General features: G+C 62.0%; 1 protein-coding gene across 1 annotated transcript in view; it reads right to left on the reverse strand.

The window, feature by feature from the left end:
* Window positions 1-1,301: 1,301 nt before the first annotated feature.
* DIDO1 (death inducer-obliterator 1) overlaps window positions 1,302-22,976 on the reverse strand; it is a 28,912-nt gene continuing 7,237 nt past the window's right edge. The window contains exons 7-16 of the mRNA XM_090286642.1: window positions 15,213-15,675; window positions 14,968-15,127; window positions 14,030-14,146; window positions 13,809-13,913; window positions 13,552-13,684; window positions 12,828-13,335; window positions 12,317-12,470; window positions 11,959-12,048; window positions 11,177-11,372; window positions 1,302-5,196 (exon numbers count right to left, since the gene is read on the reverse strand). Of these exons, the coding sequence (XP_090142768.1) occupies window positions 2,129-5,196; window positions 11,177-11,372; window positions 11,959-12,048; window positions 12,317-12,470; window positions 12,828-13,335; window positions 13,552-13,684; window positions 13,809-13,913; window positions 14,030-14,146; window positions 14,968-15,127; window positions 15,213-15,675 (4,994 nt within the window). The 3' untranslated portion in view covers window positions 1,302-2,128. The remainder of the gene's footprint in view (window positions 5,197-11,176; window positions 11,373-11,958; window positions 12,049-12,316; window positions 12,471-12,827; window positions 13,336-13,551; window positions 13,685-13,808; window positions 13,914-14,029; window positions 14,147-14,967; window positions 15,128-15,212; window positions 15,676-22,976) is intronic.

Here is a 22,976-nt window from a genome sequence, read left to right on the forward strand (position 1 = left end):
GGGCTCCCACTGGTTTGCTGTGTGCTCAGCCAGGAACCCCGGCAGGCAGGGTCGCCCGTCCTGCCGGAAGACGGCTCCTCCTCGCCATCCCTGTTCCCAGCGGGTTGTGATGCTCGTGCCCAGGGAGGAGCGAGCTGAATTCCGCAGAGGGGCTGCCAGGTTGAGGGCAACTACATGTGGCTGGCGAGTCATCGGGGGCTCAAGGGCGAGGCCTCGCTGCGGCTGTTCTCCTGAGGGCTCACCAGGGCGCCTCCCCATGGGGCCCCAGGAGGGTGCTCCTCCAAACCACAGGTCAGCGGCCGAGCCCTGGGGGTGAACTCCCACCGAGGATGCCGACTGCATGCCGCCGACCCCGGGACCTGCCACGCTGCCTGCCCGCCCGCCCGGCAGCACCCCGTCGTTTGTCAGCCTCTAACTGTGCCCCTGTCCCTTTTCCTGTGGTGGCCTCGGGCTTCCTGCTCTGGCAGCCCACACACACAGCTGTAGGGACTTCACCCGGCTGTGCCTGGCAGTCAGTCCCCTGAAGCCGGTGTATCCGGCCACCTGTCGGTCATGAAGCGGGTTCACCCCCGGGATCGGGCGAGGGGGCTGCGGGCCAGAGGGCACCCCTGTCCGTGCCCCATCAGCCGGCATGAAGGGGGTGGCCAAGGCGTCCCCGGCAGCCCCCGCTGCCCAGCGTGCGGAGGGCGCGGCCACACACGCAGCCTCGTCGATGTTTATTGTCCTTCCAGTAACAAAACCTGCCAAGTTCCATGTGTCAATGGACAGTGATGTAGTGCGTCGCCGTATAAAATGCAATTTACAAAAACTTCTATCAAGTAAACCTAAAGAAACACACTTGATTTTTACATTTGTGTATTTAAGTTAGAAAAATTTGTTCTATACATAAAAAACCTTCACATCCTGTTAGACGCTGGCCCCGACGCCATGGCCTGTGGACACTGGCTGGTCACTGCCGCCCCCAGGACTGTGGCCTCGGCGGCCACCCCGCACCCACCCGCACCAGGCGGCGAGCCCGCAGCAACGCGCAGCGAAGGACAGACTCCAGAGAAGAGAGGAGACGCTCTGTTACACTTGCAAAAGTAAGTTTATGAAAATATAAAAAAATCATCAAAGTGTATTTGTACAGTCAAATAAATTAGCAAGGGTTTCTCTCTGCCCCTTAGAACTGGAAAAATACATGACAGGCGCCGCCCCCTGCAGCTCACAGTGACGCTTCCTGGTTCCTGGCGCTGGAACTAAAACCACCATTTTCCATCTCGGGCTGGAGACAAACGTCGTCGGTTTTCAAAGACAGACTTTGAGACGTACCCCGGGCGCGTGAACAGTTTAGAGCTCGTGCGCTTTTCCGGGGACACGGGAAGAACTGTGCAAAAGGTGAGGCTCAGCAAAGAAAATGCTCCTGATTACCGAGTCAAAGGCCCCTCTTTTAAAGTACACTTCATTGGTTCGCTCTCTCACTGGTCAGCTGGTAAAATGGAAACCTTTTTCAATACATTGTTATTTAAAATGCAACAACTGGACTCAGGCAGATGTTGCTTTTAATCTTGTTCTCGGGGGAAAAATGCATAAGGTGATATATAAAAACTGAGTAAAATTAAGAAATGTGTTGTTTCCTGGTTGAAATTTGTAATTCAAATTTCTTTAGGAAAAAAGGAAAACGTATGAATAGGTTTTGTATTTCTCACATCCCAGAAGCCGAGCACACAGCGCCCCGCTCTCACGGAGCGGCCGCCGCGGCAGCTTTGGGGACCTGGAAACGGGGATGAGATGTCCGCAAAGGCAGGTATGGCTCTAAGGTCCATGAAGCTCCCTTCAATTGACCCCAGTCAAGTTACTGGAAAAGACAGCTTTATAATCTGAAAAAGCAATGTGCTTTTGTAGACTTTCCCATTTCAGTAATTCTAAATGGAAATATTAAGAGTTCTTAGGATTTTTTTTTTTTAAAAAGCATCAGAATTGTAAAGATGTGAAATTTTGTAAGAAACCATTATACACAAAATTACAGTAATTTTTGAAGTCCAGAATATTCTATTCACCAAAGTTCACAGCTGTTTCAAAAGCGGTTTTGTTCAGCATGTTCTACTATGAACTTGGCTTTCAAAAGGGCGGGCCACAGAGACCCGGCCTAGGTGTGGGCGGTGGGGTCAGCAGCTCGGGCGGCAGGGGCTTCGGCCTTGGGGTCCCGAGTGCTCTCCTTACTCTTGCTGCGATCCTTGCGGTCTCGGCCCCGCTCCCGCTCCCGGGCCTTGTCCCGGTCTCTGCTGCGGGACCTCTCACGGTCCCGCCTCCGGTCTCTGTCCCTGTCACGGTCTCTGTTCCGGCTCCGTTCCCAGTCTCGCTCTCGGTCCCGGTTGCGCTCTCTGCAGGCATCCTTGTCACGGTGCCGGTCCCACTCCCGGCCTCGCTGCTCCCAGTCCCGCTCCCGGCTCCAGTTCCTGTTGCGCTCCCGCTCCCGCTCTCGCCGGCGGTCCTCGAAGGCACGGCTGGGCCGGCTCTCGGCCTGGGCCTCTGGCTCATCCAGGAGCTTCTCTTTGGGGCCGGCCTGGTTTCTGTACTCTGGGCCTTTGCCCTCCCGGAATTCAGGTGGGGCCCACTGCCCCTCAGTCTCAGGGGCCGGGCCAGGCGCCCCAGAGGGCAGAGTGGACACAGGGCCGGCCCCATCCCACCGGTGGTCCTTGCGGTGCTGCGGTGGGTGGCTGGGCAGCTCCAGCAGGGGCCTGGGCGCTGGCTTCACCGCCTGAGGGGACGGGCCCTGACAGTGGAACCGGGGAGTGGCAGGCTCACTTTTGTCAGGAAAAGGTGCGGACCCCCGTGGCCCCCCGAACTGGAGGGGTGCTGGGGCCCTCTGGCTGGCAAACCTGGGTGGTGGCGAGTTCACCCTTTGCTCTTCAAACGGCTGAGGCTGAATGCCCCTCGGTCCTGGCATGAAGTTTGGTGCTTGGCCTCTGGGTCCATCAAACTGATTAGGATGTGGCCCCCTTGGGCCCACAAAATGGCCAGGGGGTGGTCCTCTCTGACCCCCAAACTGAGAGGGAGGAGGGCCTCCCCGGGGCCCCTTAAACTGGGCCAGCAGAGGCCTCCGCGGGCCTCCAAACTGGAAGGGGCCCATGCCGCGGCTTCCTGCCGACGGGCCTGGGTCCAGCCCTTCAAACGGGGCGGGGGCCCCCGTCATGTCAGTGTACGGGGCACCCTGGAATTCCCTCTTGTCCCCGTGCAGATCCTTGCGTTCTTCGAACTGGGGTGCTGGTGCTCCTCTGGGCCCACCCAGGTGAGAGGATGGGGGGCCCCTGCTGTCCCCATAGGGAGGCGGCCCATGTGGCCCGGAGAATAAGGAAGGGATGGGCCCCTTCTGGGCTCCGAATCTGGCCGGTGGGGGGCCTCTCGGCCCATCGTTAGAAACGACGTTCTCTTCTGAAAACGGAGGCGCGGGCCCCCGTGGTCCTGGGAAGTTGGGGCCGTGAAGTCCTGATGCCCCGAAATTGCGAGGCAGGGGCTCTCGCTGGCCTGGGAACTGGGGCCCCGGCGGAGGGTATGGAGAGGCCCCCTCGCCAGGCCTGCACTGTGGGTCTCTGTCTCCTTCTGGCTGGACAGCTGAACAGTCACTTTTTTCAGCGAACAGGGCATTTCTTGGACCCTCATATGGGGACGAACCAAAGGCTCTGTCCTGAGATGCAAACGCTGGGCTAAAGAAAGGGTCCCTTCCTGCAGAGGAGCTGAAGTTCTGCCCCTCGCTCTGTGGAGAGAAGCTGGGCGGTGTGGGCAGCAGCACCCTCCGGGCGGGCCGGGCCAGGCCGGGGCCGCCTGCTGCGGGGGCGCCGCTGTCGGCAGGTGGCAGGCCCTGGCCTTCCGCGGGGTCACCCACGGAGCCCTCCTGCTTGGCGGGCTGGCCGGCCTCGTCTCCTGGAGCCCAGAGCGGAGGGGTTGGCTCCTTTTCTTCCAGGGCGGGTGCAGGCCCCGGACCGGTAGCGGCCCCGCCGGTCACTTCTCTGGCAGGCAGGGTGCTGGGGGTGCTGCTGGCAGGAGCCTTTGAGAAGGTCTCGTTCTCGCTGCTCTCCACCGCCAGCCGCCGGGCCTGCCGGGGGTCCCGATTCTGCCGCAGGTCGGAGCCCGGGCCTGGCCCCTGACTGCTGGGGGGCGCGGCCGCCCTGCCGGCAGCCTGCTGCTCCTGTGGGAACATCTCGGCCTTGGGCAGCGAGGCCTTGGGCGGCGGCGACATCAGTGCGTCCGACACGGAGAAGTGGGCCATGGAGGCCCCGACGGCGGCCCGCTGCTGCCGGAGCGCCTCCTCCTGCTCTTCCACCTGGCGCTTCTGCTCCTCGATCTGCCGGTTGAGCTCCTCTATCATCTTCTGCTGCTCGGCCAGAGAGGCGGCGGCGCTGCCCCGGGCGTCTGCGTACATCCTGTTGGGCAGGTCGTCGATGGTCACTTTGGCTTCTTCTAATATGGTCTCGTCTTCAGGGTCGTAGGCCACCTCCTCCCGCCCGGCGGGCTCACAGACCTCCCGGTCCAGCTGGCCCCCGTGGCCCCCGCGCTGAGGGCCGAAGGCCCGGTCGGGGCCGTACTCTTCCTCGGGGTCATAGGGCCTGTCATCCCCCTCGTCCTCCGGAGGCCCCTCCTTGGAGAGCTGGCCGAACTGCTGCACGATGGGGTCCAGCAGCGGCACGGATGGCCGGCCGGCCTCTGCCCGGACGTCGAGGCGGACGGCGGGCGCGGTCTCTGCGGGCTCCACGGCCGGGGGCTCAAACGCTTTCTTCTTTCCGAACAGAGTCTGTAGGATGTGCTCCAGCGGTGACGCCACTTTGGAGGCCGAGGACGCAGTAGCCGTGACTGGTGCCGGGGCAGCCGGCGCTGTGCTGGTGCCGGTGCTGGCGGCGCCTGGCTTGAGGGACGACAGTATCTTCAACACGGACGACGAAGCCGGGGGTTCCGGCAGAGGCGGTGGGGGTGGGGGAGATCCCGGGGGTGTGGCACTGCTGGTCGCGTCCCCTGAGCTGAGCTGGTACTTGGGGGCTTTCTTCTCTGACTGTGAGGCCGGGGGCGCTTTGGGGTAACCCGGCACGTCCGCCTCCTCCGGGGCCTGCAGCCGGGCCCGCTTCTCCTCTGTCTTGTCTAGGTCTCCAGTCGTCGAGGGACGTTTTATTTTCTGACAGATCACGAGTCCCAGGATTATGTTTGGACGTGGTGACTCAAGACCTGAAAAACAAAATATTTGTGCGCATTTTAGAGCCTGAGTCCCGCTCTCTGCTCCCGAGGTGAGCTTCCCAAGGGCGGCGGCGGGGCTGTTTCCACAGGCGGGGGCACAAGGTCTACACAAGGTAAACTCGGGTGTGTCAAGACCTGACTGCAGAAGACATTTACCCTCAGGTCCCAAACCCCAAGCCAAGGGTGTATTCGCAAGTAAATTCATCCCAATCGTAAGAATTTACGTTACAAATTTAAAATTATACCAAACACTCAAGCAACGGGGCAGCAGGAGAGGTGTGGGGGCCGCTGTGCAGACACCAGCCCTGAGCAGCAGCCCCGGGGGGAGCGCGGAGCAGGGCTGCGTGGACACCCCGGGAGCCACAGCACCGCCATCAAGCTCATACACGAACGTTGCACGCGCACAAGGCACCCATCGCACAACCCAGTTACAACAACCAGAGAATGACAGACAGCAGCGCAGTCCCCTGTGAGGCAAATGCACTGGTGCTGGTGTCGAAATTACAACTAGTGGGAAAAATGCCGCTGACTAAAATGACTAAAATAAATATTCTTTTAAGTGTAGGAAGAAATTCCAAAGTGTTAACTGATCAAGAGCTGTGCACTGGCCCGTCTCCGTGAACACCGGCCACGGTGCTTGGAGGTCCGTGCTGAGGAGCCCAGAACCCTGGCAGCGCGGAACATGCCGGGGTCTCAGCGCACAACTAGTCGCTAACCAAGTGTTGCTTCTTAAAGGAGGATCGTTCCGCACGTTACAAGTTGTGAGACATTATGTCAGGAATGCTAACATTTCAGTAAGGAACCCCCATCCCACCCCCAGTCATGAGTAAGCCCGGGTCACCAAAAGGCGAACAAAAAACCCAAGTCACAAAGCCGTGACTGGGAGAAATGCTAAGCAGGAAGTTCACTGCAACAGAGAGAGATACTTAAAGTTAATCCAAATGTATAAACTAATAGATCACTAATAGGTAACACTAGCCTAGATGTTACATTCTTACTAAAAAAGGATTTAAGTATCGATCCACCCGCCCCCGCCCCCGCTCTGTTTTAAAGATGATCCTGAATCACTTCACCATGTGGTTCTGTTCTGTTGATCTCCCCAAACCCCAAGGGACATGGCAGACAGGCTGAGCCCAGAGGGGCGGGGGAGGGCCCCCCCGGCCCAAGCAGTGGGCACCCTCCTGCCAGGGTTCTTCAGGCCCCTCCTTGGGCGACCGTGCGAGCTGAGGTGCCCACTGAAGACCGGCCCCCTCACACCCAGGAGCTTGCCTCCCCTCCCTGAGGGAGGGGCTCCCAGAAGGTCCTGTCCCCGTCGCTCTGAAGACAGCCGTGCGGCAGGGCGAGACGAGGGGCAGAGGGCCCAGGGCTGGAAGGGCGGGCAGCTCAGTCTCCGCAGTCGCGCAGGGTCACCTGCCAAGTCCCTTCCGAATTAACACAGGCGCAGGCTGCTGTAGCTGGGACAGAACCGCTCCCACTGCAGCAGCCACGCACCGCGTGTTACAGCGCCCTCGAACCCGGCGTGGGGTCCGGCCCGCTGTGGGGCCCTCCTGGACCCCACGTGGGGACAGCCCTGAAGCCGCCTGTCTCTAAGGGACCCGACACCACCAGTCAAGGGCTGGGGGCCCGCGTGGGGACGTCCCTCAGCGGCCCAGAGCTGGATGGCCAGTCCCAGGGCAGGGGCAGTGCCAACACCAGGCTTGCGGCCCCAGTGACTGGTCCAGGTCAGTGAGCTCTGTGACAAAGTCACAGTGCCAAGCCCAGGCAGACGGGCCTCTGGTCCTGTGCCCACTACAGAAAATGAATCCCGGCCCCCGCAGACCGTTAGTCAAAGGCGACGCTGCGGCCACGTTACTTAACGTTCCCACCGCAAGGCGGGGAGCTGCCCGCAGGCAGGGACCTGAGCAGCAGACAGAGCGGAGCAGCCCCCAGCACCCGGCGACTGCCATGCCCGAGCCGGCTGCCGACTCCTGGGCTGCGTGGGTGTCGGTTTTGGACTTCCCGCCTGATCTTCCCAAAATGTTATGTTTAAACTGGGCTCTCAGCACGCACACCTTCCTGAAGCCATCCAATCTTACCACATGAGCCACATGTTCATGTAACGGCTGTGTGACTAACGTGTGACTAGCACCTTGGAAATGACTTCCATTCATGTAACAAAAAGTTCACGGGTCTATGCTGGGCCTTAGTGGCAACCTTGACCAAGACAGGAGGTGTTTGTGAGGGGGTCACACCCTGCTGCCTCCCCACATCCCCGGACCCCTCCCACTCACTGCACTGTGGGAGCCTCACCCTGGGCAGAGAAGTGGGGCCTGAGAAGGGGCCACACTGGCTGCAGCGAGGGCTCCAGCCTGGGCACAGGGACGGGTCTCCGGTTTGCAGAGTTCCTGTCCCCGTGTTAGCAGCAGGATGTTCTTATCCCCCACCCCCTTTCTGAGGGTTGTTGTGGCTTAGATCTCCTAACAAAGGGGGACAGGTGATGGGGGACGGGCTTGCTGTGCCACCCACACCTCCAGACAGGGGTTCCAGAGCAGGCGCCGACTGACAGGCCTGTGGAGTCGCACGGGTCTGCCCCCCAGGGGTCACGGGGAGGGGCAGCCTCAGCTCAGTGTCACCACCAGACCACCCACCAGCAGAGGACACCTGGAGAGGCAGGTGCCACTGGACCGCCCCAGACCAGGCTGAACCAGGACGCCGTCCAGGTGTGTCTGCCATGGGATGCTGTGAAGGCGGCAGCCCCGGGGCCCCACCCGCGCCCAGCCTGACACACCGCGGACGAGGCGGAGTTCCACTGAAGCCCACATGTGGTCTGCTTGTCCCAACGCCTGCTCCCCATGGGCTGGAACAGAAAAGGTGTGGCGGTGAGAAGGTGACAGTCCTTGGTGTGACTGGACAGAAAAGACGAGGCAAATGCAGGGGCGGTGGGGCGCCTGCCCCCGGCCTCCACACACATGCACGCGCACATGCACACACATGAACACACGTGCACACACACCCAGAATCCACACAAACTGGATAAAGCCGCTGGGCTCAGTGCCTCCAGCCAGGGCCCCCGCCCCATCCCGGGCCCTGCTGGGGAGAGCGACAGCGGGGACGACATGTGCCGCGAGCTGCCCCAGGCTCAGAGGCCCACAGACAAGGACCAGGTTCCATGAAACGTGTTTTATTGATTTTGAAGGACGAGACTGATGCGCCAGGACCTCCCAGGGCTTGGGTCCCAGTGCAGCTGGACACAGAGAAAGGGTTACCTGACACAGTGAAACCACAGTTTCAGCTCCAAGGGAGCTGTGAGAACAGAGGACAGGACACACTAGGGGGGGACCTTCCTAGAAGAGCCCCCGCCCTGAAGCACTTGGGAGGCCTTGCCTGCCCTTGGCCAGCCCTCGCCTGCACCTGAGAAACCCCAGGGTCCACGACCGTCCTGGTGAAGGGAAACCCGAGCCCTGTCACTCGGGGCGGAAAGTCCAGCCTACACCCAATCCTGCTGGGCGACAGGAGGAACCACACAAGACAAGCATCCGGTCTGACGGGTCCCAGGACGCGCGGACCATCTGGCTGCGTCCCCAGTGGCGAAGCCCTCGGGGCCGGCAGCAGAGCTGACCGAGCGCCTGGGCTGGATGGTGCTCCATTGGGTCAGAGGGACCCAGATGTCCTCTGAAATAAGGTGCCACGTCACTGAAGCGCCACAGTCATGGGAAAGCACCTGGCATTTCTGTGGGTTAGGTCCTGGAAGTCCCCGAGGACAGAGTCCTGGAACCGGAGCAGCGTACTGACATGCCCACAGCGGCTGGGGACGGTGTGCACGGCCCCCGGGTCTGCCGGCCAGAGCGTGGCCAAGATGACAGGAGGCCCTGACCGTGGGAGGGTGGCCGGTGTCAGCACTGTCACCATCTTCCCTTTTCCAGTGAGGACAGCAAGAGCTCGGGGACCCGCTGTCCATCTCCTGGGCTCCCGGGGTCGCGGGACAGCTGTGCTCCCCTACCCACGGTGGCATGTGCACGCCGCTCCCTCTCCCCCGACAGCGGGCGGGGCCCACACAGATCACGGCTCCCACAGCGGGGCTGTGCGCCCTCCCAAGGGCTGAGGGGACAGAGGGCCAGGCCCCTGGACAGCCAAGCCCGGTCGACATGCACTGGGTGTGGCCTCAGCTGAGCTCTCAACAACGGGACAGCGCGGGGCCACAGCCGGAGCCAGGGCGCTCCCACCAGGCCGCCGGCCAGTGCTGGCTGGGGGACATCACTGCCACCGCGACGGGGCCTGTGCCTCCAAAGGACGCCGTGCGGAGACCCACCCAGCCTTCCCTCTGCAGGCGTGCACACACAAGTGACACCCAACACACACACACACCATGGAACGCGGACACACGGACGCTGTACTGCCGAAGTTCTGCTGCAAACACACGAGACGGGCCAGGGGGAGACCCGGCCTCGTCAGGGAGCTCGCTGAGGTGGAGTATAAAACACACATGGGAGTTAACGTACACACCAGACAATATTACCAGAATGAGAAGTAACATACTAAAGTAAACACGTACGTACAGAAGGAAACCCTTGAATTAAAAAAAGCCTAAGAGCATGTGGGCAAAAACAGTTGATCAGTTCCTAAAACCCTCATCACTACCTGTTCTCCACTGCGGGTGAGAAGCGGTGGGTCCTCAAGGCGTGTCCAAGCTCCAGCAGGGTGAGGGCCCTGGGCCCATCACCAGGTGTCCTGCGGTCAGCGCCCCCCACCCCACCGACATGGGGGCTCCACGCAGGGGACAGCACGTGCTGGCGCTCCCAGGCGGGACCCGGCCCCGCCGACCCACCCGCTGTAGGCACCGAGGCCCTACGCTCAGAGGGCCGTCCATGTTCCCGTGTCACAAGCTCCCTGGACCCTGCAGGGCTGCGCCTGAGACTGGCCCAAGGCTCCTCGTGGGTGTTTGAGGGGTCAGCTGCGGCACCTCACCTGCAGGGACCAGGATGCCTCCCTCACGGCCATCCAGGGAGCAGACCAGCCGCCTCACGGAGCTGCTCACCGAGAACCTGCCCCAGGTTCCTCCTGCCACCCGCCAGGGAGTAGGCGAGGGGACACCCCGAGGTCCTGGGCTTTCTAAGGGTGCGCGGCACTAAGCGCACCGCGCTGCACCAGCAAAGGCTGAGCCCAGGACTGCTGACGCCGACGCCCCAGGCGCAGCTCTGGCATCAGGGCAGGCGTGTGCTCCAGCACGGACGGGGCGTGTCTGCGGGGGGGGGCTGCCCGGGCCTAGCGAGCGCGGCGCATAGCCTGGTGTTGGGGCTGAGGACACAGGGGCCAGGGGCTGTCCGCACTCGGCCGCCACCTCTGGAACAAAGCCCTCCGCAGAGCAGGTGCCATGCGTCAGACCGTGGAGCTCCGCGGCCGAGAAGACTCACCCTGAATGAGTCGGAACATTTTTTAAGGCTAATTTTTAAGTGATCCTTTATAAGCAGCACTTTACAAGGAAGGAGCAAACACAAGACACTTTGCAAAAGATAAAAGAACTTAAGAAAATCTGAGCGGATTTAGACGTAATTATTTCTAGAAACACCTCCTCCTTCGCTACCACACCCTGCACCTCCTGGCGAGGACTCCCTGGTGCGGGCGGAGCTGCCTGGGGCCTCTGACCTCTGGGCCAGGCTAGCAGAAGCCCCGGGGGGCAGGCGGGCACAGCCAGCTGCCGAGAGGGGTCACTTCTCTGCCCAGCTCTTGGCCAGGCTCCTGGGCACCTGCACCATCCGCTGACCTGAGGCCTGAGTGGCTGGCGGGACGTGGGGGGTTTCCCTCCGACACTTCTCGAGGACCACTGAGCCGGCAGGAAGGGCACGGCCTCGAGCCACTCTTCCCGCACTGGCCCGTGCCTGCCGCCACCGACAGTGCAGGGGTGGCGGGACCCCCGTGGCAGCTCAGGAGGACTCGGGGTCGGGGACGTGTGTGATCAGAGAGGCCTGGTCACCCCCAGAAAGCCGGTGCTTACCCGGACCGTCAAAGGGCAGGAGCTTGGACGGCACCGGGTCTTCGGCGCTCAGGGGAATCAGGTAGAGGTCCTTGATGTGCCTGCTGTTGTTGGCGACCACGCCGAAGCGGCCGCGGCTGCTGAAGTAGGAGTACAGGGAAATGTAGGCCACCTCCTCCTCCTCCGTGGCGGGGTGGAAGCGGATCAGGCACAGCTCCTGCAACACAGCGAGGACAGCGCGTCGGCCTGCGGGGCTCGGGGCGCAGGGGCTGACCCTGCTGTCAGCGACGGGGCGGCAGGCAGGGCCCAGACTCGAGGGCCAGGCTGCTGGGCCCACGGCCTCAGCCCTCAAACCACCACACGCCTGTGTGATTCTCGCACCCATCAGACACCCCCCACACAGGGCAAGCTGAGCCCCAGACGCTGCCTCCAAACAGGAGGCTGAGCCCCGGGACCTGTGACAAACGGCAGCCCGGCCCCCGGGGCTCTATCCGTGCAGATGTGGCTGCGGCTAGTCTCGGGGTGCACAGCCAGCAAAGCCCATTGGTGCCAGGCCTTGCCCTCCTTCACTTCCAAAGACACCAGGAAACAGCAGCCACCCCCTCCCGTGGACCGGCACGCCAGGACGGGAGCTCGCACCGCGGTGCTCACACACCTCGCAGCCTCACCCAGCTCCAGGGGAAACTGTAAACGTCCCCTGGAGACGGCTCAGAAGGCAAGGCCGCCCCTTCAGCTGTCACCCGTGAGGACGGGCAGGGCAGCAGGGCGCCCGCCCCTGAGGGTGCATGCAGGCTGTGCGGTACCTTAGACATGGAGGACTTGAGCTTGCCCACGTAATCCCACACGGTCCTGGGCGCGATGCGTCCACCGATGTGAATTGTGTCGGGCAGGTCCTAGGAGAAGTGTGGTTTGCCTGAGTGACGGGGAAAGTGGCCTGCAGAGACCAACACCGGGAGGCCCAACTTCTCACGGGAACCTCTGTCCACAGCTCCCCCTGTGGACTCCCCCACCACGCCCATCAGTCCCCGTGGCACCTGCAGAGGTGTGCACGCACCCAGACGCGCGGCTGGCAGACCGCCCCACGTGGGACTATCCCCTGGGACCGGAACTCCTATGAGTGGCGCACACGCACACGCACGCACGCACACGCTCCACTCTAACCTCGCTGAGATAGTCGAAACATCCTGAGACAGGGTAAGCCTTCGTGACAAACTTCGCTACACTCTGCATGTTAATAAATCCTTTCCAAATGGTGCCGAGTCGAGACAGAAAGAGGGTCGTGTCTCCATCCGGGGGGGACCGGGACTCTGCAGCGCTGCAGAATGGAACCAGAGGAAGAAGTGAGCTCCCTCTGCACCCACAACGCCCACAGTGTGAGCAGGTCACAGAGCTCTGGAAGCTCACGTCTTCAAAGTAACTACTTTAATCGTTGTGACATAAATGGATGTTCTGGCTAAAGAAACATAAACTGAATAGGCATTGAAACCAGAGACCGTAAGTCGGAATTCAGGGTTCCCACACCTGAACGGTGGAGGCGCCCCGAGAGTGAGCATGTGAAGTGCTCCGCACAGCCCTCCCGAGGGTTGTGCTACTGGGGAACCTCAGCCGAGCACTGACCCGCTCCCCCCACCCCCCCGCCAGCCCACGAGGAGCGAGAGCACGTGGGCCGCACCTGATACTTGGGGACTGCGGGATGGGCAGCAGGTGTCTGGGCTCAGGGGACGAGGACGGCTTGGCCAGGATGGACTTGGGCACCAGCACGGGGGCCCCCGCCGGCTTTAGGATGTCCTGCTGGGGCTCGGCCAGGTGGGCGCTGTCCGGGGGGGCTGCTGCGGCGGCCGCACTCTGTGCCGTCCTGGGGTCTCGGCCAGACATGGTGACGGTGGTGAGCACCGCAGCCCCACTGGAAGCTGGGCAGGAAGGCCCTTCTGGGGCAGAGGGTTCGGGGTGGCCATCTCCCGAAGCCCCGGGGAGGCGCCTCTCCACGGGAGCCTGCGGTGCGCTCTCTGGGTGTGATTCAGAAGCATTTTCGGGCAGAGTTTCCGGCACCAGGTCATCCGCTGAGCCACGGGCCGGCTCAGAGGGAGACCTGTCGTACTTGAATTTGGATTCTTCTTTCTTAGCAGGAGCTGACAATTTTTGTCTTTTGGGGACTGGTTCATCCTCTGATGGAACCTGACCTGAAGCCCAGGAGGAAGGAGTTAGTGAAGTCTGACTCCTCCGGGGCCACAGCCCACCCACAAGCAGACAGCAGCTTTGCAAAGGCAGGGGAGGCCCTCGCCAACCCCCGAAGACCATCCCAGCCCATCACTCTTCAAATCTGGGCTAAATACAACGGCCACAGGAGGGCCAGCGGCCTTGAACAGAAGCCCCGCCCGCCCGCCCGCCCCGCTCACCAGTACAAATCCTGCAGTTCAGGTCGAAGAGGTGCGCGCGGTGCTGGCCTGTCGTGTCCTTCAGCATGCTGCTGAAGACGTCCAGCGGGGGCGCGGCGCTCTTCTCGGGGACAGTGCGCACCGATTCCTGCTCCTGAGAGGACAAGGAGAGCCACCACCGGGGTCACCACCTCCCAGCCTGGCTCGCGGTAAGATCCCCCAAGTACAAGCCCTCGAGAGCAAAGTGACCAGAGAGCCCCGGGAACCCCAATGCTCACGTCCGAGTCTGACACGGGCGGGGAGTCTTCCATGTCGGGAACGGCCTCCTGCTTGGCAGCGGCCTTTTTACTTTCCTGCAGGGACTGTGCCCTGGACGCCCCCATCTACGAGGAAAGACGCAGCCTGAGTCCCTTTCTGGAGGCCCCTCCTGCGCGCCTTGCAGCCCCCAGTCCCAGAGGAGCCAAGCTGCTGCGCCCCTGAGGGCCGCCACCCCACTCACAGGCTTTGCGGGCCTCTCCTTCCACGTGGAGAGCTCTTTGGACTCCAGTTCCTCTGGCTTCATTCTCACGAGTTTGGCCAAAGAGATTTCTTCCCGCAGAACACGATGGAAGAGACCCTGTGAACACACCTCTGTCACCTCCTGCTTGAAAATGGCTGAGGGACTGTTGCGAAGCCCCGAGAAGAGGCAGGAGAAGCTGGGGCGGGAGGCCAGGTGACAGCAGGGCGCAGGCCGAGGCTCGCGACGCAGCGCAGCAGAGGCCTCGGGGCGTGCGGCCCCTCCAGCACTCACGGGAGCGAACGTGCCCGGAAAGCGCTGGGGCGGGCCACCCGGCGGACCTCAGGCCCGACCAGCTCCCGAAGGCCACGAGGGGGGCGAAGGCAAGCAGACCCCTCTCTACCAGGGGGCTGACAGGCAGGGCGGACGGAGCCTCCCGTCGGACCCTGCTCCCGGGCACCGCTGAGAGGTCCAGAGGCCGAGGGGACGCACGCGACCGTGACAAGGAAGCACCCAGAGGCCCAGGAGCAGCGCCAGGCAGGCGGCCAGCCCGCTGCAGCCCCTGGGGACAGTCCTCGCCCGGGCGTGAACAGCACCGTCACACAGGCAAGCGCAGCGGTCAGTGCGAGGAGACCACAGGGACAGGCCCGCTCAGCTGCGGCGAGTGACGGCGGGGCAGCCAGGGGCACGTGGCGCAGCCGCCCACAGGGACACCCACAGCTGCCACAGAGGGTCCCAGCTGACGGGGTGACCAGAAGGCAACTGTGCAGCCAGGCGCAGGGGAGACAGCAGCGGCGGGGGACGGACGGCCTTTGGGGACGGCCGGCGGGGACGACACCCCCACACGCCCCGCACTGATGGCCGACGGCCGGCATCACAGGGGACAGAGGCGCCCGTGAGCGTCCACGGCAGGCTGCGCAGCTGGGCCGTGCGGCACCCACCTGGTTCTTGGGGTCCTTGAGGTTGAACATGATGCTGCGGTACTTGCTCTTGTAGCGGCTGTCCGTGACATGGAACAGGTTAAACATTTCCTTCTCGATGTGGAAGGCGACCCTCCCCACCTCGCTCTCCGTCATCGTGAGGTCGTCGCTGTCACTGGCCCTAAGGGGACAGAAGGCGTGAGCCCCCGCGCCTGCACCGCGCGCCTCAGCAGCAGCCCATCGGGGAACCGAGCAGAGCAGCCTACCTCTTCCACAAAATCTCCTTCAAGGAGCGCCTTATGTTTTGCCGAATCTGTGAATTTGGCTGCGAAGGGACGCTGTTGGAGGTCCCCAGGCGTCCTGTGGCTGGGGAGGCCGAGGGCACAGAGGCCGCCATGGGCTTCCTGGCAGCGACCCCCAAGGCAGTGGCGCCTGGCAGCTTTCTGGAAGCAGCCGTGGAGGCCCCCCGCGCTGGCCCCGCCTGCTTGGTGGCAGGAGCAGTGCCCGAGGGGGCGGTCGAGGGCCATGGCCTCTTGGGTACGGGGCCCTTAACGCCTGAGGGCACCTTCCTGGTGGCTGGCCTGGTCACATTTGCTGAAGGAGATGAATTCTTTGGAAGGAGCCTCCGGGGCGAAGGCTGCCTGCTGCCCAGGGCTGGGTTTGGAGCAACCACTTGCTTCGGTCCCACGGCTGCCGGTTTCTCCTCCACTTGTCGGTCCTCCTTTGTGGCTGCAAAGGACACGCACCGTTAGTGAGGCAGAAGGACAGGGTGTGTGCTGCAGGGTGTCCTCGGAAGCACGCGCAGTCTCAACGAGCAAAGGCTCACCAGGCCCGGGCTGGGGTCCTGGAAGCGCCGAGGGGAGCTGTGTCAAGTGTGGGTCAGCGAAGCCTGAAGCCACGCAAGACAAGGCGCGTCCTCAGAGCCAGGACTGCACTTGATTTCAGGACGAAGTGCCGCTCTGTTATCACACGGCACCCGGTGCTCACCCAGCGGACCCAGCCTAAGGCCTCACTAAATTGTTAGTGAGGCCTGAAGAGAGGCCGATCTCACACCAAACGTGGGTAGGTTTAGAGACCACTTTCATTAAGAACTCAAGTGCACAGCCCTGGCTGCTGTGGCTCAGTGGATTGAGCGTCAGCCTGCGAGCCAAGTGTCGCTGGTTCGATCCCCAGTCAGGGCACAGGCCTGGGTCACAGGCCAGGTGCCCAGCTGGGGGTGCGTGAGAGGCAACCACACACTGATGTCTCTCTCTTTCTCCTTCCCTTCCCCTCACTCTGAAATTAAGTAAAATCTAAATTAAGTAAATCTAAGAATAGGAAATGTATTTTTAAAAAAGAATTCAAGTGCAATTTCTTTATAAACGTGACTGTAAACCACCTTTGCAGGAGGGTCAAAGAGTCCCCTCCCCAGACCCCAAGGCTTTGGGAGGACCGGCAGCAGTCCTTGCAGGGGGCGCCCACAGGTGCTCATCACTTCCGGGCAGAAGTCAGCACGATGGCATCAGCCGTGTGTGGCACGGGGAGCACCAGCCATGGCCGCACTGGTGTGACCACAGCAGCGCACGCAGCCACGGACGCGGACGCTGCTGTCCTCAGCTGCCCCTGACGGCTCGTTAAGACCACGTTAGTCCCTGTGACCCAAACAAAAGCTACAAGCACAGGACCGCGGGACGTGGTGGGCCCAGTGCGCGAACCATGACACTGGTCAGGTCACACAAGGGACCAATGGAGAAGGTACCTCCGTAGGGGCAGGTTTTTCTCAAGCTGCCTGTGCAGCAGTGACCTCTAAAACTCCCAGGCACTCACATGGGGGCTCCTTTTACCTTCCAGTGACCCGGGGGGAAAGTCTGAAAGCTGCGAGAGGTGAGCCCGACCTACAGACGCAGCCCCCCTGGGGCCTCCCCAGCTCCAGAGGAGCAGCGACCGCCACCAGCCGGCCCATCTTGGCAGCGGGCCAGAGCCGCCACCCTGGAGGACATCCCTCTCCCCGCAGCGGGCTTGGTAAAAGCACACAGGGACCTTGCGTCTCTCCCACTTTGCAGCAGGAACGAAACCACGTGGTTTTACAAAGTTTGGAAGAGCATCGCCTGCGCCCCCGTCAACTCCAACTTCCAAAGGGCATTTTCCTCCCAAAGCCCTCACACCCCCACGCACCCTCCCTACGGTGGCACCTGCCCTATGCTGGCATCCCCAGGCCCCAGCCGGCTCTCCATCGGCCTGCTCGCCCTCACCCACGCCCTTCGTCACCATGTCACCCCTCTGAGGGCTTCACCCCTCTGGGAGCTGGATTTCTACACGAGGCACGCTACAAAGTCTGACAAAGAAACGGCAGGAATGAAGATAAAAGCACCATTTCTTCCCTGGGACACGGCTAGGGGCAGCGGCACCTGCCCCCCGCAGGGCCGCGAGCTCAGGTTCCGGACGGGGTGGGGGGAAGGGCGGGGCGGGGCTGGGGCTCAGCAAGGAGCCAGCCCCGACCGGCAGAGGGAGGCGGCGCCGGCCCGTCACGGAGGGACGGGCTGCTGGGGGTTAAGGTGGGGACCCGAAACCAGTCAGTCACTGCCTTTCCCAACACCGACCCCGCCGAGGCTTCAGCCGCACACTCTGAAGCGGCTCTAACGAGCCGGCCGACGGTGCCTCCCGGAAGCTCAGGGGCTGCCTGACTCGAACACCCGGGACACCTGTGTGAGCGGCCAGACCCAAGCCAGCCGACGTCCCCGCTGTTTCAGGTGGCAGCGGCGTGAACTGCGACGACGTCCGCCCGGGCTCTCCCCAGATCAGAGCCCCGCACCCCCACTGCCGGCCTACCAGTGCTTTCTCGCGCCCCAAGAGGTTCCTTTCAGGACCCACCCCCTCCCGGGAGCGACTATTCCCAAGAGCAGTAACAGTCGGCACGTGCGAGCGATCCCTCCAGCAGCAGGGGTGCTTCCCTCAACCACTGCGCCCTTTCACAGAATCAGCCGCTTCTGCCTTTTAAGAGTTAACCCTCGCTGCCCCCTCATCGGCCGCCCCGAGCGTATCCAGATTTCATGAAAATAATTATCGGTAAAACGTCCGAAGCCACTGGACTCCAACAGCAAGGTGGCCACGCCCCCCCTCTGCTTTGAAGGGACCCCTAAAGCACGTGAACATTTCCATGCAGCAACCGGGACACGCCGGCCCACGCGGCCCCACGGAAAGCTGGGGTGCTGGAAGGTTCTGGCAGCGAGAGAAGCCGCTGCTCGTGGGCAGAGTTACAACCAAGCGTGCCAGACCTTCATCCAAATTCACTGCCACCTGCACCGCTGCGCAGCGCTCTCCAGAGGGTGGGGAGCGACGTGGTAACGGCGAGAAGGAAGGAGCCCGTTCTGGAGCAGCATGGGGTGGCCGCAGGGACGGCGACGGCCCCGGGAACTGCTGCCCTCCCTGCGGCCCGCAGCGGCAAGGCCGGCGGCCTCGGGAGCGCCTGCAGTGTGAGCCGAGGCCGCCTGGGAGCGCCCGTCTAGGCCACCCTGGCCGCCGAGGGGCCTTCAGCCTCCACACCCGGGGCCCGGCCCGGCAGGCTGGGGAGGCGGCCAGCACCTTAGCGGCCGCGGGCAGCCCCCCGCCTGCGATGGGACCGGAGGGGTCGGGGCCGGGCCAGGCACAGAGCTGAGGCGGCCGGTGTTCCCAGGGACCGGCACTCACACTCGCTAATTGGCTCCTTCCCAGCGAGCATGAGGCGAGGCCCTCCCGACGCTGCAAGGGCTGTGGCGCGGCGTGCCCGCTGGGTGGCACTGGCGGACCTCCGTGGAGACGGCAGGACCAGGGTCTCCCCGGCGGGGCTGCCCTGTCCCCCACGTGGAGGCCGTGCCGGCGCCCAAATGAAGCTACGGCAGGACTGGGAGTAAACATCGGGGTGCACCCAACCAGCACAGCCCCAAACACCCACCCCCGGGCCGGGCCCCGCACCTGGCGGGAAGCCCTCAACCGCACGTGGCTTTAGTCTCGTCGTACCCAGACCGCGCACCTTGCCCCCGCGGACCCCAGCCAGGAGCCCGTCCCTGATGCCTGCGGCGGGCCTGCCGCTTCGGAATGGTTGGCTGCAAAAGCCAAAGAAACCGAGCGTCTGGTGCGACAGGAGTCAGACCACAGGGCAGGCGCAGGAAGTGACTGGCGGCCCTCGCGGCGGCGCCCCCTCCCCGGAGCCGCCGAGGCTCGGGGCTCAGCCCCTGCTCCACACCCCGCCCCCCCGGGCCCCACGGCCGCTGGCCGCCGACCGAGGCAGCTACCATTGCAGGGACCACCTCTGGGACAGGGACCCCAGGAAGCTCGGAGGAGGTGGCGTAGAAGGGACCTCTGCTCTGCGGGACGTGTACAATGAAGCTTCACTGCAACTTTGCTTCCTGTCAAGGTCCTTCCTAGTGTGAAAGATCAATGAACAGTAGCAACAAAATCACTTGGCTTTGGTGCGTTGGCTCAAATATTCTGAGTTACTCTCCTGTCGGTACAATGAAGTACTGACTTGCTTTTGTCAGAAACCGCATTCCCAAGAGCGCTCCAGCGTCAGCTGCCTCCTGGGCGCTGCTCAGGCTGGAGGCTGTCTCCTGGGTCTTATCTGCGGAGGGCCGCGCGGCCCTGGTTTGGGACATGCAGATCTCTTCCAGTTGCTTGTTTGAGGCCGTATTTGGGGAAGTTACACCCCAAGTGGAGAAAGGTGCGTAGGGCTCTTTGTAAGAGACTTGCCAAACCCCCAGCATCCACCTGGGCCAACGCCCTTCCCTGCTCCGCGCCTGGGTTTTCAATGCCCGTGCTGGGTTGGCAGCACGGGAGAACTGGCCCGATTATCCTCCAACATGAACACCACGGTGACGTGTGCTCAAGGCCTCATGGGGAGCTGGCGTGTCCCTCAAGGGGACTGGCGGGCGGCCCTGTGGTGCGGCGGCCTGGGGAGCTTGGCCCGTGCTTCCCTGCCGTCCTGGCCGGTCACCAGGCGGCCCCTCACTTTCATAACCACCACCGGAGCCCACAGCTGACAAACCCCGTGACGGGGGCTCTCTGCACACTGCTGGTCACTGAGGGCTGCCGGGGCACAGCCCCAGCCGCGCAGCCGCGCAGATGCAGCGGCTGGGCAGCTGTTACCTGGGCGCGCTTCCTGTGGAGCTCCTGCAGGTCCGCCTGCGCAGGCACTGCTGCCCCAAACTTCGTTAAACAGACTTCTCATCCGTCTTCTAAGTCGACGTCTTTAACTCTCAGAAGCTAAGAACAGAGCTACGTGCACGGTTTTGGACACAGGCACCCCAAGGCTTGTGCAGCCCATTGGGGAGCTGCAGTGGCATCTTCAGAGGGGACCCTGGGCTCTCCCATCACTATCAGGGTGGACACAGAGGGCAGGGGGTCACGTGAAGGTCACTGAGGAGCAGGTGCAGGGAGCAGGACCTATCTGAGCTGGAAGTTTTCCCTGGGTGGGCAGCAGCAGAGGATGCTGAGGGGGTTAATCTCAACCGGTAAGTTCAGCCCTGACTGGGTGGCTCAGTGGATTGAGCACCTGCCTGGGAAACAAAAAGTCGCCGGTTCGATTCCCAGTCACGGCACAGGCCTGGGTTGCACGCCAGGTCCCCCGTCGGGGAGCATGTGAGGGGCAACCACACATGGATGTTTCTCTCCCTCCCTTTCTCCCTCCTTACCCCTCTCTAAAAGTATTTTTTTTAATCTAAGCATTAAAAAAAGAAGTGTGCATGTGAAGCCTTTCCCTGTGCTAATTTCCTAAAGAGCTGGCCATCTTGGTGGTGTAAGGACACTTCAAGATACCAAGAGAATGTCCCCGACTACCAAGAGCATCGGGGCTCCACCAAAGTGGAGCCAAGTCCTCCCCCAGGACAAGCCGCGCTCCCCTGAGACGGGGAGGACAGCTGGTTCCCGTGTACAGTCGGCTTTGTCCCCCCGGCCACGTTTTATTGCCACTGACAGCTCTGGGAGACAGGAGGGAACGGCCCACAGCGCCGATAAAGACCCCCCCTTAAATGTCTGAAATACATGCTTGGGTCCTAGAATCAGTTTTTACGGCAGGAGCCTCGTCTCCTTAGGGTCGTGAACACGCTCCTGGCAGCCCCGGCCTGAGCCCAGCCGGCTCTCTGTCCGTCTCCGCGGCCGCACGCGGGCTGGGGGCAGTGCTACTGCTGCACTGGGGGAGGGGCGGGGCCAGGCGTCCAGATTTGGGCGTTCAGGTGCTCGTAGGGTTCCCACGTTAACTGGCAAAGCTACTTCAGTCAACATCTGGTGCGATCCCAGCGTTTAAGTCCCCTAACGGGTCATTTAAGGAGTCCAGAGTCCTGGGAGCCGGGCCTGTGAGTGTGAGCCCAGCGCGCCACTGCCCGTCTTCCCAACGACCAGGGCGTCTCAGTCAGAAGGGCCCTCTCTGTGCCCCGACTGCGGCGGGAGGAGAGCCAGGAGAGGAAACGGAGAGAAAGTAATATGGTTGCAAGAGCAGAAACGTGACTGATTTCGGGGAGAAATTTTAAAAGCAATTGTTTCCACTGGTTAAATTACAGAAAACCTCACACAACTTTAAAAGTTAATTAGGAATTAACTGTAGGTTAATCACATCACCCCGAGGACACAAAGGACCCACTGACACTTCGTATGGGGTGCGGAGGAAAGAGCTCACCTAATGGAGGGCCCCCCACCATGTTCCCTGACACGCTGTCCTTGGAGAGGAGGGCAGCGCAGGGCACCGCCAGGACCGTGTGCTGGCTCTCTGGGCTGAAGGAGGCTTCACGTACCCAGGCCGGTGGCCCAGCATCAGCTGCACCCCGAATTTCATCAACCCAGCCCAAAAGGGCCGGATCTGCAGCCGGCCGGGGAGGCAGGAGGGGTCCCTGCGGGGATGCAGGGCCCTGTGTGCTGTGCTCTCTGCCGCCCTGCAGCTGAACGGTCTGGGGACAGAGGCAGACAGCCGCCTCTCACCAGTGGCCCTCTGTACCCCCTCCCCATCCTCTGGGAAGATGACATGTCTGGGATATCAAAAAGTAGGACAAAAAGCAACTAGCCCCACATGTCCCCGTGCCAGCCATCAATTCTGGGTACCAACAGCTTGCATGGTGGGGTGTCAGTGTGCTAGGGAGGGCCAGGCGTTAGTTCCAAGTTTCAGTCACTGAAGCCCACCAGGCTTCCGTGAAGAGCTGACGTGGGAGAGGGGAGGGGAGAAGAGGAACCCAGCCTGCAAAGCGGAGACTCGGACCCTGGGGCCCCCCCACCCCTCTTCCCTCAGATCACAGTGGATGGGGGTCTGGGAGAGCCATCCTGTCCCCACAACCCGCTCAGGGCGCCTCGGGCAGCTTTCCAGCTCTAGTCAACAGATGGGAATCACCCGCCGGGGCTGTGGCGGCTGGGCCGGGGCTCCTGATGCTGCTGCATGCCTGTGACCCGCCTAGAGCATGTTACAGGGGCTCCAGAGTGACCACCCACACCCGTGCCACGTGGTGCATGTGTTCATGTATGTCCACAGCCTCTGTAAAGGTGCCACTTCGCAGAAGTGCTAGAACTTGGTACAAACCGGAGGCAGCGTTGTCAGCACGAAATTCTTAGCTCAAACAACCTCAGGTACATCAGACTCATTTTAATACAAGTGGTTAACTGCATTTAACAACTTATTCCTAAAATATATTTTTTAAAAATCTAAATTGCTTTGCAATTTACGCAGGTCTTAGGCCCCTTACATTCTCACAGTGAGTACTGAGTCGCACGTCTATGCCTACGAGCCAGCCCCGCCCATGGGCATGAGAGAAGGCGGCTCACCCCTCCAGGCCTGGAATTCAGGGCTTTTTAACCTTTGGGTATTTTTAAAAAACGCCTAAAATAGTATAAAACAATATTAATAAAGACAATAAAAATAATTTCAGTAATAAAACAAGATGTGCCCTCGAGATCAATGTGAACTTCCAAAACTTAATTTTGGAGAGTCAGCCCTGGCTGGTGTGGCTCCGTGGGTGGAGCAGCAGCCTGGGAACCAAAGGCTCGCGGGTTCGATCCCCAGTCAGTGCCCAGGCCTGGGTTGTGGGCCAGGTCTCCAG

This window comes from Furipterus horrens, unplaced genomic scaffold (assembly GCF_987537825.1).
Source record: "Furipterus horrens unplaced genomic scaffold, mFurHor1.1.pri manual_scaffold_8, whole genome shotgun sequence".
In the NCBI taxonomy this organism is placed as follows: Eukaryota; Metazoa; Chordata; class Mammalia; order Chiroptera; family Furipteridae; genus Furipterus; species Furipterus horrens.